A 17972-nucleotide genomic window follows, 5' to 3' on the forward strand; every position below is an offset into this window, starting at 1 on the left:
TATCCTATAGGCTTGACATCAATAAGTGAAACATTCCCTGATTTATGTATCCTATAGGCTTGACATCAATAAGTGAAACATGTCCTGATTTATGTACCCTATAAGCTTGGTGTACTTCTCTCTTTTAAAGCCTAAAACATGAAGTACAAAATAGTTTTTAAGTGCATTCCTACAATATGCATGGATTTCTTTACCAAAATTCAACATTTATTACATGTACTAAAATGTTTACAAGAGAATCATTACATTTTTCTGAAAATTCTTCCCTGTAAATAATCATTTATATACTCATGCCAGTCTGTTTTCTCCGCATCTTGGTGCTAAAAAATTCCAGTTATCTCTTTGTTTTTTATAATTTATATTCATGAAGGGAAAACTAAATACTGTAGGATGATTGGATAACACTTGTTCACACTAGTTGCCTTTTCCCACCTTCATTTCCAGACAAACAATGAATGACATCACAATTAAACTTGTCGTTTTTCCCCTCTAATTTTATGATTGGTCGTTACTAAGATTCTCGTACTCACAAGAAGTACATCTCATGTCAAGTACTTGAAGCTACCAAGGATAAGCTCAACTACAATATTTTTAAGAGCAACCTTCGGCCCCTGCTGAAATGGGACAGCTAAACTCCATATGTTGCTAGATGTCAATGTAAAATATTAACCCATGTATACATAAAATATTTAACTAACTCTTACAAACAATGGGACAATATTGCCAAGCATAACATAACAAAAGTGAGCTTGGTAAAAGAAATCTTCATCTGTAATAAGGGTTAAACTGAATACCTCAGCACACATACAGTTGCTTTTCTACCCTGTACCACAAATGCCTCCAAAACTTTTTGAGACAGATTGTAAAGGTTTTGAAACTTGTGTTTCTACTTTATGAAATCCTTCATACTTTTTCCAATGAAGAGTAATATTTAAAAGCTTAATAGTTGTAAAATTTATATCTAATAACTATGATTATCTTTTGGAGGAGGGTATATTACAGGATGGTTAGAAATAAGGAATTAAAAAGAGTACATTCAATTGAGGGAAAGCTTTCAGGAAGATTCATTCCCTCATGTAAAGCTGCATTCCCTCATGAAATGTTTTTTTTTATTTAATCCATGCAATATGTTCACTTTCATTGGTTATAACACAAGGAATATGAATGGACCATGCATTCCCGATCGGAAAAGCCGACTAAAAAAATCAAATTCCCCAAGGAAAGTTAATATTCCTCAGGAATGCAATATTTCGATCCCAGTAAGGCTTAACAGCTGTGTCATCAAATTCATGTAACATATGATTATCTTGTGGGGGGTATATGTTAGGCTTTTTTTTTAAACCACTTGATTTTACTGAATAAAAGGAAGCAATCATAAAGATAGTTATACGTTTCATTTTAATCATTAAAAGTATAAACTCTTTCGTGAATTTCACACGACATACACTTAGTAAACCATAAGAAAAGGTTGAAATAAGATAAAACTAACTATGCAACTTCGTCTCCAGTATCAGTCAAACATATGAATGAAATATGCCAAATTATTGTTCTGTTAATGAGACATCTCAGGATAAAGTACTTAAGTTAATTTGTTTGTATATTTCAATAAAAAAACTATCTTTTGAATAAAATGTCCTTCTAAGTTTTGACATTTAAGATCAAAGATGCATTGTAATGAAAAAACTTTTTTTATACACAGTTTTTGAAACTTAATTTTACACACATGAAACAAAACAACAACAAAAAAAATACCTTTTCTTCCTTTGTTGTTTCAGCATTAACTTGTGTGCTATCGTCATCCAAACTATCCTTGACAGGAGTACTTTCTGCTCTGACTTCTTCACAATCACCATGTTCACTACCGCTATCAGAAACTTCTACAAGAGGAACAGAATTTTCTTTGGAGAGATATAAGGATGGCAGTGAGCCAGCTTTTAAGTTCCTTTTAAAGGTTGCATAATCTTTTGGCTTAAAATGCAAGGAACATACCCTTGTCTGGTCAGATATTGTGGAATCATCTATGCCTAGTAAATCAATCCACTGATCTCTTACAAATTCATCTTTAGGTAAAGGATAAAATGCTAATCCCGTATTTAATTCAGAATTACTCTTACAAGAGCCTGCCGCACATACTCTCATTTTGTCGACTTATTTCTCTCTCTCTCTCAACATACATCCAAGTAGATAAATCTCAGTTCAAGCTACTAACCCCCAGGAATGTCTCGAAACACACTACATGCACACCTGCAAAAGAAACGGAGCACAAAGAAAATACTATGTAAATCAAGGGATTAGTTAGATGGTAAGTTACAATTATGGTTCTACTAATAATAAACTATGGATGAACTTCTTCAAGGAAGAAAAATAAAACTATATCTTTTGAATAAAGTGTCTTTATAAGTTTCAGTATTAATAGCTATGATGCACTGTAATGAGAAAAGTTAAAAGTACATTTAATGCTCAAGGTATATTATAAATATCAGGCTAAAGCTTAATAATATCATACATGCAAGATTTTACAGCCTTTATAAATTTCAAAGGCCTGATGGTCAGGGAACTCAACTCACAATCTGAGGGTCACGAGTTCAAACCCCATCACCAAAAATGCTAGTTGGGATTAAGGCTGTAAAGATGAAAAAAAAAGAACAAAAAACAAATTTAAATATGTCTGATTAGAGTGAGTTTTATGCACTCATATTAAGCCACCACAAAATTTAACAGTGAAATCTCCTCTAGCATCTCATATAGTTGCAGTGGACATCTAAAATTACCAATGTAAACATGTCCAGTGAGAAATACACAAGGGTTTTGTACAGAAATAGAACCATTGTGGAAACAAACAGTCAGTTCATTTCTAGTATTAATAAACTGGAGTGCAAAAGTACTAAAATATTAAGATAATGAGATAGATGTGAGATCTCTCTTTAGGCTATACACACACCATTTTGGTGTAAAGCCCAAATCAGTGCAAGATGGTGGCATTTAGATAACAGTGAACTAATATTCCACACTATTTCAATTTACCAGCAAATGAAGTCTCTCATTTCTTTGTTATTTGAAATTGATTTTAAAAATTTGATTTTTAATCATTATTCATGCAAATATATGTATCAGATATAGATGAACAAGGTTAACAATAAACCTATTAAGAATTTATACCAAATCAATTTTTTTATTTTTCACTAATTGCTACACATGATACTGTGTTCTTATATTATTATTTTGTTGCCTTCCAAATGACTTGCTTGTTACCAACATTTATACCCCCAGTTAATTTCTTTAAATGAAAGAACTATTTTTGTTATTGAAATATTCTTTCTAATACAGCAAGTTGTTTTTGTTTTATTTTAAATAACATGACAGTAAATGGCAAAAAAAATTATCAACAAAGCTCATACTTAATCCATGAAAATATATGTACAATAATTTAAAAAAATCAAGGCTATAGAGCTAGGTTAAGTTAACACGTAGATAACAATTTCTAATAGATTTGAACCTTTGGCAACTTGTAATGAGGAGACGGTAAGAACACACACATATCAATAGACTCTCTCATTAAGTATACCAATTCTGTTTTTGTAGTGCATGTAAAAGTGAATCATATTGAGAGTTTTAAATCATAAGAACAGCATAAACATATAAAAACCCCTTCAGAGGTTTAGGGATAGAAATATACGAGACTGGCCTTTTTGTGAGTATTCACTCAGGCTAGACGTGGAAACAAATTACTCAGCAGGATCAAAGACTTAAATGAAAGATTATAATGGATATGTTTAGAGCAATAGGTGAGCTGGTTGGACCTGTGGGAGTTTCAAGATAAGAGTGAACTTTATGCTACACATGGGCACCACTTAAGAAGGCTAGGTAGCAGAATGTTTGGGAAAAATGTACAGAAATTCATTAAAGACAGTTTAAACAACCATTGTGGTGAGGTAGATAAGGAAATTGGGAATAAATAAGTTGATAAGGTACCTTGGGTAACTAGGAGACTGGAAAAAAGAGTTTAAGTTGGTTACAATCAGGGAGTTAAAGAGTATAAAGTTTTTAATTGGCCATCTGATCTGATACATACCAATGAGAAACTGTATAATGAGATCAGGGTTATTACTAATAAAGATACTGATATAATAATTATGGTAAACTTTAAACTTATTGATTAGGATTGTATGGATAAGTAGTGAGGGAGAGAGGTTTCTTGAAGTGATTCAGGATAGTTTTATATCAAACAGTCAGAAACAACCAGAGGGGATGAAATTTTAGTTACTATTAACTACTTAAGATAAGATGGTCGCAAGAGTTGAAGCGGGTGAACATTTGGGAAAGTGTGATTCAATGCAGAATTAGGTTTGACGTCTAAGTACTTGAAACCAGATCCCAGTCTCTTTTCCCTTTGACTTTTCCCCTTAAAAATCAACTAAATATTACTATTTTATAATGGACTTTTACAAGATAAGGTATCACAAATATTCTTGACTCAGAGCATCTCAGCTACTAGTGTCTGTTGTGTCTAAGCAAGCCTGAGAAGCCTTGATATTGGGTAAGTCCTCATCAGCACTGGATATAGCAGACATACTGTGATTGACATTATTATTATACACCCTTCTTTAATTTCACTCAGAAGTTCTTGTTAATAATTTAATGAGAAACATTTGGATTGACCTTAATCATGTAGTTGGTTGGTTGGAGTTTAATGACACAAAGCAACATGGGTATCTGTACCTAATCATGTAAATATTCATCTCTTGGTGATACAAAGAAAGACTGAAACAAAAAATAAAGTGTCAAGACCAGAAAATATTTTTTCTCAAGATTTAAAACTGTGGCATCATGATTACTCAGATAACCAGTTGCAGTTCAATTCAATGCCCTAATCAGTTCAGAATTTTAAATTTTCCTAACCATTACTTAGTCTTTTTTTTGCTATATTTTATACTTAGTTTTATTTATACTGCCACACACAACATACTAAAATATTATTTTGGTCAAAGTTTGCTCACTCAGCCATACCACATGCAGGAAGTACATAAAGAGAGCATGTATAAGGATTTACTTTTTGTCCAATTCTAAACTGAGTAAATTGATTATCTTAACGTAAGTTCATCTGGATTATTCCAAAATAGAGGGCTGATTTAATAGTCTACTTGCCTTTTAATGCAAGAGAGAATACCCAAAACTCAACACAAACGAAAACATGGGTTTAATTAATCCTGTGATCTGTTTCAGTCAAGTAAAACCAGTTAATTGTTTCAAATATGATAAGTAACCAGTCAAAACATTTTCAAACCATGACACCCTTAGGTTTAAAGGATATCAAAAGTTAAATATGCAAGCCTCTGTCTTTTATTTCTGGTAGGTCAACACATAGTGGGCAGGTGCTTCAGGACCAGAGAGTTACTAATACTGCTATACTTAAAGGGGTGATAAGAGTTACCATGGAAATTATAGAACAGTTAGTACAACATAGTGGGAATCTTCTAGAGTGATAAAAGTAGCTTTGCAAAATCATTTTGTGAATAATATTATGAAAGAAAATCAACACGGGTTCACGAAAGGGTAATATTTGTATACTAATCTGCTAACTTCTACCGAGAATATTAAGTGTTAGCTGGGTGGAATTAAGTGTGGAGACTTGGTCTACTTAGATTTTTAAAAATCTTTTGATATTGTACTACATAGAAGATTAGCTACGAAACTTGCATCACTAAGGATTGGATTGTATTATGAAAAGATGAAAAAGTTATTAAAGAAGTCCAATCCATCTGGATCTGTGTTACAAGTGGAATGCTTCACGGGACAGTGCTTGGGCAGTTGCTTTTTTTCTTATTTACATTAATAATACTGACAGTCCCATTTTTTGGTAGTTTGTCCCAAGAAAAGTTCTTAAAGCATAGAAAATGTTCCAGCAGAACGATAACTGTCAGTAACATCAAATCATAAACGTAATAGGCCTACTTGACTTGGTCATTGTTCTAACACGTACTCTCCTGCCATCAGACTCTCAACAGTTCCATCTGTGTATGACAAGAAACCCAGGTCTGAATGTGGAGACAGTTAAAGCAGATCTCATCATCAAAATACACCTTGCACAGTTATGTACTGAACCTTATTTAAAAAAAAAACAGAACATCTACATTCTATTTATTCTTCAAAAAAATATGTCTTAAAAACTTTGAGGTAATGCTAGAACCTAAAAGCAGTATGTTTGAAAATGTTATGCATTCTTAAATAAATCCAGGTATGAAGTAGCCTATTTTATGATGAATTGGGTCCAGTATGTACTAAGTGATTTCTTGGATGTATAATTTGATTAATTTTGCTCATTTGTTTTGTGTCTATCACTGAAAGAAGTAGTTGGAATTATTTCAAAAACAATAAGAATGTTAATATGTTTGGAAATATTGTGGAACAGTTCAATAATTTTAAATTAAATTAAATAAAAGTTAAATTACTTCAAATTTGTAGTAACCATTTTGTAATTAGGGGTAAGGGCTATCCCAGTCTTTCTGTTTGGAAACCTGGTCACCCTAGAGAAAGGACAGAAGCTTACATTTGGAAGAAAAAAAAGACCAGCAGGGTGAATGACTCATGGAATGAACTGCTGTTGGCAGTAGCAGAAACAGGCACTTAACAAAAGTTCCAGGTTGGGGGATCAATAATTCTCAGAAAAACAAAAATGGTGGGATCAAGATTGTTTTCCTTGAAAGTGGGTGTGCAGAGATGGCCTTGAAGAACTAAATGGTCTTTTGTTTTCCATATCAGTTTTACCTTTTCCTTTCAATAATATTTTGCCAAAAAAAATGCATTAAAATATTTGAAACTTTTCCTGTGAACATTGCAGGTTAATAGCAAACAAAAGTTGTTCTAATATTTTTTTATACTCTTGACAAGACATCCACTTAAAGTCTACAAATCAACTGCTATATGTGGTAAAGTATATTCCCACACCAATTCCAAGTTGTCTAATGTGAATAATTTCTTTGGACAATAGTATTTGAAACTCATGGTAATATAAAATTCATGAAAATAAAGTGAACATATCTTCACTATACCCTGAATATGTAAAACTGGGCTTTTCAACATACAGTTTTGACATGACACTGACAATAAATTACTTCCAAGTTCTACTGTATAATGGAATGTAAACATTCAATATTTTACTATGAGCTATACAATATGTGCAAAAACAAAACATTACATGCAATTATTTTACTTAATTTACTAGACATATGAATTACCACAATATAAGTGCCCACATATAAGGATAAAGGAATCTGCAAAAGATGACATTTAAGACCAAAAAGATTCCTGTTGGCTGATCAACATCATCTTATCCACTAACTAAATTAAAAGAAAAAAAAACCCAAAGCCAGCCCTTATCATTTAAATATTCGTTAAAACTTCTTCCCTTTAACTACCTTTAGGTTACCACATCTACCATATCTGAAGGCTACTCATTCCAAAAGTTGACTGCCCTGTTAGAAAAATAAAACTACCTTAACTGAGGATGATTCATAACCTTCCAAAATTTATATTTGCTTTCCTTGGACCTACTTTGGAAGGAATTAGGCCCTAGATGGTTCAATTAGGTCTACTAATCAAATTACACATCCGAACTGTTACAAACCTCCACCAGTTTCCTCTTGCTTTATTCTACTCAGACATAATTTACAATCTTTTGAGTCCCAGTTGGCATGCTCTTGCTCTGCCTCACTGACAAGGCAGTCGGGAAGGACCTTTGGTGTACCTCACCACAAAGGCAAATATCCCAACGAAGTCTGTAAACCAATCTTTACTTTCATTGTGACTAGTCTAACCCTAAATTTTTTGTGACTACCTTCATGTGCCAGGAGTGGATTAGTTGCTTGCTGCCTTCCTGGAATATGGTACCCATATCTAAAATCAAACCCTGATCTCCTGCCATCAACCTATACAGGTAAAATACTCAAGATATGAAATTGCTGGGCTAAAGTTACACTAAACTCCACTAGGCCTATTTTGGTCCACTACCGGGTTTTTATTTCTCATTTTACTGTAAAAGATTTTTAAAAATTACATGCATCAAGTATTTGTAATAGGTAACTTGTTTTAAATGTCAATATATTGTAAAAGTTTTTTTGGAACCTAAATAATATTGTGATATTTAGTTTTATTTTTAAGCATGTATATATCGCATCCTTTAGAAAAATTATTTATAAAGCATTTTCACTTATGGAACAGCAATATACAAATTAACACTGGGTTTGCTTCATGAAGTTCACAGTATTAGTAATACTAATAGTAATAATATGGTGGGGAATGTTGAGTGATGATGCCAAAATCTTAATTACACTACTAATAGTAAAGTTAATATGTTTGCATTATATAATATTATCATTCATATATGAAACGTGACCAGTAGTAATAATTTCATACAAAGCCTTATAGCTTATACGTTATATCTAAAAGTAAAAATAAAATGAATTACAATACTGTCAACAGTACAAGTTATAACAACAATAAAAATAAAGAAACAGATATCAAACTTTGAGAAACCATTATATTAATAAAACTTTTACTTAATCAATTTTAATTTTTAAAGTGAAAATAAAACTGATGTCAGTGATGAGCGTTCAATTCCGGAAATAAACTGCTTTCACCTCAGTAAAATTGCAGTAATAGGCCTAGTAGTAGTAGTACTAGTAGTGGTAATCTATCCTACTCTGTGCTGAAGATTGCCTATTCATTTTTCTTTCCCAACTACGAAAGCTAAGAAAACCTGTTTTTACGTATTTTTTCACAATTAACGAATAACGATAAAACATAACTACGTAATTTAGTTTACTTACTAAGTAAGTGTATTTTAATCTTTCTCACAATGAGCTAACCCTTACCCTGAAGCTTAATACAATAACTTTCCCAAGCTATCCCATTCCCAACGTATACACAGTATTCAAGAGGGCGCTACAACCTTAGGCGGTTATACGAGACAATAATTGACACAAAGAACTACACGTATTAGCAAATTCTGCCCCTGACTCCATTGGCATCGGATGTGGTAAGGGGGCCAAAGAAAGGGCCTGAGACACTCCAATAAATAAAAGGAACAGCGAAAGTATGATGTGTTGCCTGGAGAACATTCTGTTTCGGTGACAGACGTTGTCTTAAGTTTAAAAAATAATTCTTTGGTAAATAAGATGTGCGCAATGATAATATTGGTACGATTATATGTATTTTCCTTTCCCAGCAACTGTTCAGCGTGCTTTAAGTTATACCTTAGAAGCACTATGACTCAACACACTTAATTCTTTAATCGCTCTAAACATTTATAGAGAAAGAGTTGATGCTCATTCTGATCTTGAGAAATGAATTTATTCAAAGCAGGGGCGGACAGTATAAGACACTTGGGGAAGCTTGGCCTCCCCCAAAGAAAACCCGTTTTTCACGGGGCGTTCTCTTCACCAATTCAAAATATTATACACTATTCGTGTAGAGATAGAGAAACAGAGATCAAAAGATAGTATATGTTAGTCATTAAGGGGAGTTTATTCATTTAAAAGCACGAATTAATTCCTTCCAATTGTGCAACCCCCCCACACATAAGTGACATAGCATAATAATCTACCAAACAAACTACTCACTTGCCACCTATGGTTAAAACTGAGAATGAAAAATCCTTTTGTTTTATTGTAACTTTCATTTATCGGTTTTTACTAAACTTTAAAACTTTTTTTTTGTGGTTGAACTCTTCCAATAATTATTTGCTTCCGTCGCCACTTCATGACTTTCTTCGTAAATATAAGTCAAATTTAAAACACTAAACTGATAAGTACTTAAATATAAGTGTTAGGGACTGATAAACGATTCTCTGAAGCCCCCTAGGATATTTTCTAAAATACTTTAGATATATCTTTTGGGCAAGTACCAACTTCCAGAATGATGGTTGGTTGATTGTTGTTAAACACAAAGCAACACAATGGGCTATATGTGACGTGCTTCCTTATCACATTTAAGAATTTTAACATAGAGAAAACTCCGTGTATAATTCTACATATGAAAAGAAGTTGTGAATTATACATATATCCATGTATATATATATAAGTTCATTCTATAAGCAGAATAGCAAGTATATATTTCGCTGTTAATAACGATGTACTATAATAAGTAACCAACATTTCATGAAAAAAGTAAAAAGTAATAGAACAATATATTATATACAATGGTGTTCCTATTCAAATACTTTAATATATTGCACGTTTGTTTGGAATTATGCACAAAGCTACACAATAGGCTATCTGTTCTCTGCCCATCACGGGTATCGAAACCCGGTTTCTAGCGTTGTAAGTCCGCAGACATACCGCTGTGCCACTGGGGGGCAATATATTGCACGTGAATAGTACTTTAGTCGCAATTGTATGTCTATAAAAATACACCTATATGACAAAAAATCAAAACTAGTACAGAACTACTTTGAAGAATACGAAAGTTACTGGCTAGTTATTATACAAAATCATTTTGTTGTTTATGTTTTATTTTTACATTAGTTACAGTGCGAAAGAGCATGACATCTCTTGTTGCCTAAAAATAGCATTTCCGTGCTGAATTTCAAGACAATATGTGATGATCATGAAAATCACTTATTCGTCCTCAATCAACAAATCCCAAAGTGATGATTGGTTGTTGTTAAGCGCAAAGCAACACAATGGGCTATCTGTGAAGTGCTTGCTTACCACGGTTATCGAAACCCGGTTTTTATTTAATATTTAATATAATAAGCCGTCAGGATTGCCGTTGAGCCACTGGGTGGCTCCACGTTTGTGGCAGTTGATGTTTTACAGACTTTGATAAAGATTCCGTGAAACTGTAAATACAAAAATTATTCCGTTTTTGTAGTTTCTGTTACTGTAAGTACAAATCTGGCAACATTTCTTATTGTAAAGATGGTTAAGAAGTTAAATTTGAGGTGGATAACTAATTCTTTCTTGGTAGTACTGGTACTATGAGTATGACAGATAAGGTAAACTAGATCATGAAAAATATTATGATATTCAAAAATCGTCTATAAAGTATAAAATACCTTGGCTTTAGCATATAATTTGCTGGGTATCTAACCGTGCGAGCCTGGCATGGTCAGGTGGTTAGGATGCTTGACTCGCAATCTGTGGGTCGCGGGTTCGAATCCCCGTCACACCAAACATGCTCGCACTTTCAGCCATGGGGGCATTATAATGTGACGGTCAATCCCACTATTCGTTAGTAAAAGAGTATCCCATTAGTTGGCGGTGGGTGGTGATGACAAGCTGACTTGAAGTTAAGCACAAAGCTACACAATGAGCCATATGTGCTCTGCTCACAACGGGTATCGAAACCCAGTTTCTAGCGCCGTAAGTCTGCAGACATACCATTGTACCACTGGGGAGTGTGTAGAAGAGAATGAAGTGCTCATACGAGTCATGTTGAGAAATCTGGAAATGTCTTGAGATGCACCCTTGCAGTTTCATTCATCCATTTGGGAGTACTGTCATTACATAGAGGATAGAAGATGTTCAAATACATCAGTAGGTCTATACAAAACTTTAAAGATTTCAACTTATTTCCACTGAAGTGGTGAAGCATTTAAATGTATGAAAATTTCAGAACCATGGATAAACTGCCCATGAAATGTCTGTGTAGGGTTACCCAAGAATAAATTTTACAAGTCCAAATGGAGAGCAATTTTTAGGCAAAAGGATATACTGTCAGATTTATAAGCTCATAAAATGGCATACTTGATAATATGGTATGTGTTATTAGATTGAATAATATTTGGATAGGCCTACAGTTGTCAAAGAATATATATGGTTTAAGTTGTTCATTGTAATGGTTTTTTTAAACAGTGAAGGAAATTGGTTTGATGAAAATAATAGCTGTCTGTCTTTGTGATTGTACTTATTTAATGTAATGTTAGAACAGTTCCTCCTATCATTCATTAAGTACTCCATGTTCAGTTTTTCTTTCTTTCCTTTTAACTCACAGTCACTACTTGTTTCTTTGATACTTCTTATTGAAGAACTACAGCCCATAGATTCTCCTGTGTATATTGTAGATTCACACTGAAAATTTATTTTTGCAAAATATCTAGTTATGATTTCTCCACTTTTAGAAAAATGCATACTAGTTTTAAACACATCTTTTGAGACAAGTTTGCAAAATTAGCACACTTTTTACATTAATTGAAATACCAAGATAACAAAATTGTAGTAACTACTTAATATGTGCCACATAGCATGACCTGTACGTTTTAGTACTCATATTTTTTATTTTCTTGTTTAGTCAGCAGAACAAACACACACAGGTATGTACAAGTAAACATAAACCTTTTTTCTATTTCATTTATTTTAATCTACTATATTGCTACTCGATTATAGTTCATTTGTAGTGCTATGATTTCTTTAGCTTCTAATGCTGATGTTAAGTTCATGGTTTCTTTTCCTTTGTTTAATATGTTTTGTTATGTTTCTATATATTTAAAAGAATAGTTTTAAAAATTTAATTTAGAAAGTTGTCAGAAAAGTCATGCACTTTTTATACTTAATTGACTATATAATAATATTGTTTAATATACAGATATGTATGTTGATGTATTATATAATTGGCATAATGCCTTCTTATTAGCTTAAAACTTATTAGCGTTTTTTTTTTTTACAGGATTAGAATATTTCAACTAATTCTAAATGTTGGTATTATTCTTAATGGTTTCTCCCTATTACACAAGTTGAAAGAGCAGTGGCCCCCTTAAAATAACATTTATATTTGAATTACATTTAACATAATTTTTATTTTAAGAAACTTCAAGAGTTTTCAATAAAATACACCTAAGTGAATGAATGAACTTTCCCATACTGATTTTAAGTCATGATGGAATGCTATATATCAGAAATACATTTTGATATTATTTGGCATTTTGTAGGTATTGTGATGCCACCAAACATTTATCACTTTTGAGAATGGGAATGATATGTAACAAGCTTTTCCAATGCAAAATATTCATACACTCAGATCAAAAGGTGTGATTACATTGGGATTTAGAATTTCTAAGATGGGGATATTCATTGAATTTAATGGCATTAGAAGACAACTGATCATGGATCAACTTGGGGACCCAGGACCTTCCCAAAAAAAGGTGTGTAACAAGTCAAACTTCAACCATGGTAAGCAAATTAAGGCATCTTATAACAGGTGAGAATTTACAAACACAAAAGTTAATGATAAAAAACATCTTTGTGCCCCAGGCAACAGTATGCAACATAGTAAAAAAAGATATACATTTGGGAAAAGTGACACAAGCTGCTTCAACAACATACCCATTTAACTGTCACATCCTCGAGCATCTAGAAAAGGAAACAGGTATTCATACTATTCCATATTAAGGCATACTTGGCAAGTTGCCAGATGCAATGCCTATGGATTTCTGTGCAAATAAACTGTTGAAAAGGATGCTGGAAAAGCATTATCCTCATACACAAGATAGATTATGAAAAGGTAGCAGGAAGGAGTGATTGATGTGCTTTGGAACACATATATATCTTAAAATCTCTTAGTTTCATTAAAAGAAGAAATCAAATTAATGTACGGAAAGATAACTTATCAGAAGCTGTAACTGAAAGTTTAAAATTTATGGATTATTCTTTCTTGAAATCAAAAAAATAAAGGTAAAAAAGAAAACACTTTGAATGTTACCTAAAGTTTTTAATAATAATCGCACAATTTCCATAATTTGTAATGAAATAAACACATCTAAATAACTAGAAGAGGCTGAGCAAAGGATGAGCCCTTGATATACACCGTATGTACAAGGGGAGTACTGTGCATGGAGGATGTATTGCCTTCATCTTGGAGGGCTATAGTCTAATGCATTATAGACCAGAGTGTAGGGATGGACGTTTCATTCAAAGGCTTCGCATTGGTGTGAAATAATAACTTTCTGTTCTGTGAAAAGGTGAGTAGTGTTTCAGAAATAATACGTCTCCCAACATGATAAATTTCAAATATTTCTTAAAATCAAATTAATTTGATGCCAGTTTAGTGTTCCATTTGTTTGAAATATGCATACATTTTTTTAGAAGCAGTTTCCCATGTTGAATATCATTAATATATAAAATATTAATATATTTCAGAAGAATTTGTTTCAAGTCATTCTCTTGTTAGTGTTTAGTGCTGGGAAGTGACTGTGATATTTAAGACAGCTCTCATTGTCATTTTCACATCTCATAGTTTGACAAAAGCTTTCTTATGATGACAATGTAGCCTTCTGAAAACTGGACTAAGTTTGGAGAAACTACTTTTCAAGCAATTTTGGTCAAGAAACTTATAGGTGATGTTATCAAAACTCTCCAGATGGTTTTCAACCATTTGACACAATAAACATTTTACCACAGGAATCTTTGTATAATTGCAAAACCTTTTTCATTAAATATGCTTATTTATCAATACAGCTGTTTGAGATTTAATTTCAGGAGTCACTTGTGTGAAGAATTTTTATTTAGCACGTGCAGAAAAAACTTCATTATCTGGTCAAAATATTGTCCCTACCCATGAATATCTCTGCAGTAACGTTATCCTGTTGTATTACCCATGAATATCTCTGCAGTAACGTTATCCTGTTGTATTACCCATGAATATCTCTGCAAAAAAAAGGGAGTTTCTGCCAAAAAGTGATTGGAGTTTAAGGTGAATTTTTCATATTTAAAGGATTACTGTAAAAATATATTGGTAAAAAATAAATCAAACAAGGAAAAACATCAATTATATTATGTCAAAGAAAAAAAAGTACAAGATTTGAATTGATTAGCAAATGAAAATGTTTTTCATGACTTTAATCTTTGAAATGATAAAAGTTTTCTTTGCTGATTAATTCAACAAAGACCAGTGTTTATTTGTTGCATAAACAGTTGTATTACTTTAATATATCGAATACTTTGCTTCAGAATAGGATATCGTAAATTTATATTGTTAAACAAAGTTGACTATTCTACAAATTTGTCAAAAAAATATATTCCAAACAAAAATAGATACTTTAAAAGTTAAGATCACATTATCGAATAAATGCTCTATTTTGTCTCTAATACTAAACAGATCTTAATAATCAGAATATTTCCTAACATGGAAAAAGATAATTCTCAAAAGGGTGTTTAAAAAGTTGAGAACATTCTTGTTTGGTTTTGTTTTTTTAGGTTTAATCTATGTCATTTTATCATGTGCTGTAGTTTATTGAAAAATGTACATACAGCAAAAGAGTAAATTTAAGCTAATTGAGAAGTGACCATTTTGAAGGTCAATTATTCATGTTCTAAGTGTGTGGTACAAGTATGAAAATCTTCATCACATTTTTTGTGTCTTTTAAATAGTATCAATATTCAACATATTTCTATGTTGTAACAATGACTTTTTTTTTCACTTATAACACAATAAGGTATGAACAAATTAAACCATTTTGTATACATTTTTAAACATGTGATTATTTATAAGGTCAAAGTCTTATCAACATCATATTAAGCACTACTTGCAATGATCATTGTCTTAACAATTATTTTGGTGTGAATTTTAAAAATTCTGTGAGTTCATGTGTGCCATTACATGTCAAGATGGTCAGTACTTTTTGTGTTATTTGTGCAATTTTGTTCATATGTTATGTATGTTTTATTTGTTTCTAAGAATAAGTAACATTTAAATGTATAAAGGAAATAAGAAATAAAAGAAGTTTTACATCAGAGCTACTGCAACATCCCAAACTTAGCTAAGCTCTAATTTACAGAGGATAAAAGCAAATAAACTAAAATTCTGAAGTTAAATACATTATATTAAAATGATTTTGGAGCCTCACAATGTTGTTATACTTCATATCACCATGTGCATTTGGTCATGCTATATCTAACAGCATCTTGAATATAACCCTGCAGTGTAGTTTCCATTGCAGAAGTTTCTGTCATAAGGCTTTCATGACTATGCACACCACCCTTTCCTGCATGCTTTCTATGTTCCCTCTAGAGTATAAAGAAGTCCATAGGGCTGTGTCCAGTAACTTGACATGGCATGAAAACTGTGTTATTCCCCAGTTGCTTTAGGTTTGTGATAGTTGAACAGATATGTTATGGAAGCAACTTTTGTACATGTGAACACTTTTCTAAATATATATCTTTCTTGATTGCATTGTATGTTTTTGCATAAGGCAGATGGACAACTTCTGCCACTGGCCTTTGTGTTTGTGGAAGCTCATTTTTTACAAGACTCCACACATTGCTTACTATGTCTGAGATATGACTTGTTGTTTGTCCTTTTCTGGATGGTTCTGGTGCCCCAAGTTGACTCATACTCATTTCTTTTCCTATGGCATTAAGTATAAGGGATATCTACATCTTGGAAATTCAAAATCCTTGATCTGAACACATCTTGATGATCTTACTGTATGGATATTTTGCATCAGAAAGTGTTGTTTCATATCTTTTACAAAATTTTTAGTGTCATGACACTATGTATGAAATGCCAAACAAAGTTTCTAAAATGTAGTTCTAATACATGCCATGCCACCATAACTTTATATTAGTTGTGGTTGTCATGCAACTTACTGATTAATTTGCATATTCAAAATATCTTTGCATTGATATGTCATAGGTTAGAATTCAGTGTTTGTGAAAATATAGTATAATATTAATATTGTACACATTAATATAAATTCAAGAAAGTACAGTTGTATGTGTGCCATTAAAAAGTCATAAAATAGTAATTTACATATACTCTAGTACTTTAACTAATATATAGAAGCAAATAAGCATCACTCGGGCCACATTCTTGTAGAAATGTTTATTATTTTGATGTACCTAAAGAATTTCACAAATTAAAAGTAAAAATTTACATGTAATTTTTTTACAATTCATAAGTAACTGGGAAAAGTAAATAGGAAAATAAACTAGGCTATAAAGTCTGTATACTGCTTTAAACAATTTAGGAATATAACAATACATTTAAATATGTATCAGATAAAAATTAAAATATCGGTATAATATGTTGCTGTACCAAGTACGATATATCCTATGTTCCTCATAATTTTGTTCTTGCCGCTTTCAATGTGGCTTAATTAACGAGTGCAGCCTAAATTACATTTTAGGCTTAGTTTAAATACTTGCAGTCTCTAATAATAACAAAAATATCATCAGTACTACATATATCCCACTAATTATTGCAGGGTGGGGATCCTGTATGAATTTTACATTAAAAATCGATGATTTTGCCCATCTTTGGGGAATCAGTTCTTCATGAGTGTTATAACAGACAAGAATATAAATTTTCTCAATAGATGCAATGTGTGAACCATACTTGTAGTAACGGTAATCCTACTAAAACGTAGGTGATAAATTGAGGGTTAGAAGACCAGATAAGATTAGGAGAAACAGTAAAAGTGTGAAGTTTTCTAAAATTACCGTTAATATTAGTTAATTTATATTGATTGGAATGAAATTCAGAGTGTAATTTGTCACGAGCTACTTATGGAAGTCAATTCTTAAAAATAAAAGATTTTTATTTATTTATTTAACAGATAAATTACAGTTCCAAGTTGTAGCGATACATACAGGGAGTATTGTCTCACTTCAAATGTTTTTCTTCATTGAAATTCAGGGATCGAAATATTACATTCCCGAGGAATGTAACTTTGCTTGAGGAATTTCACCTTTTTACTTGGCTTTTCCGATCGGGAATGCGTGGTCCATTCGCATTCTTTTAGTTATGAATAATGAAAGTGAACATATTGCATGGATTAGATAATTAAATAAAAAAACAATTCATGAGGAAATGCAACTTTACACGAGTGAATTTTATTATTGTATCCCTGAAATACTTTTAATTAATACTTAGCGGTATGACTGCGGACTTACAACTCTAGAAACTGGGTTTTAATACTGTTACGTCTCCGTTTGTTAATTGATTTTCCGTAACTTCGTTCCGACGAAACTTAAGCGACA

The 17972-nt window shown here is 32.1% G+C and overlaps 1 protein-coding gene and 1 long non-coding RNA gene across 14 annotated transcripts in view; one reads left to right on the forward strand and one right to left on the reverse strand.

The window, feature by feature from the left end:
• The window catches only part of LOC106471575, a 39892-nt gene extending 30966 nt beyond the window's left edge, over window positions 1-8926 (reverse strand). The window contains exons 1-3 of one of the 7 annotated variants that reach the window (XM_022400182.1): window positions 8637-8910; window positions 5953-6011; window positions 1753-2244 (exon numbers count right to left, since the gene is read on the reverse strand). In XM_022400182.1, the coding sequence (XP_022255890.1) occupies window positions 1753-2139 (387 nt within the window). In that variant the 5' untranslated portion in view covers window positions 2140-2244; window positions 5953-6011; window positions 8637-8910. Of the gene's footprint in view, window positions 1-1752; window positions 2245-5952; window positions 6012-8636 lie in introns of all 7 variants that reach the window. The other 6 variants (XM_022400189.1, XM_022400185.1, XM_022400186.1 and 3 more) reach the window with 6 other exon arrangements.
• A 1786-nt stretch (window positions 8927-10712) lies between these two features.
• The window catches only part of LOC111088908, an 18182-nt gene continuing 10922 nt past the window's right edge, over window positions 10713-17972 (forward strand). The window contains exons 1-4 of one of the 7 annotated variants that reach the window (XR_002613285.1): window positions 10713-10993; window positions 12289-12310; window positions 12926-13138; window positions 17549-17795. This is a non-coding gene — a long non-coding RNA (uncharacterized LOC111088908). Of the gene's footprint in view, window positions 10994-12288; window positions 12311-12925; window positions 13474-14471; window positions 14605-17548; window positions 17796-17972 lie in introns of those variants that run through there. The other 6 variants (XR_002613283.1, XR_002613284.1, XR_002613282.1 and 3 more) reach the window with 6 other exon arrangements.

Source organism: Limulus polyphemus, unplaced genomic scaffold (assembly GCF_000517525.1).
Source record: "Limulus polyphemus unplaced genomic scaffold, Limulus_polyphemus-2.1.2 Scaffold4710, whole genome shotgun sequence".
NCBI lineage: Eukaryota > Metazoa > Arthropoda > Merostomata > Xiphosura > Limulidae > Limulus > Limulus polyphemus.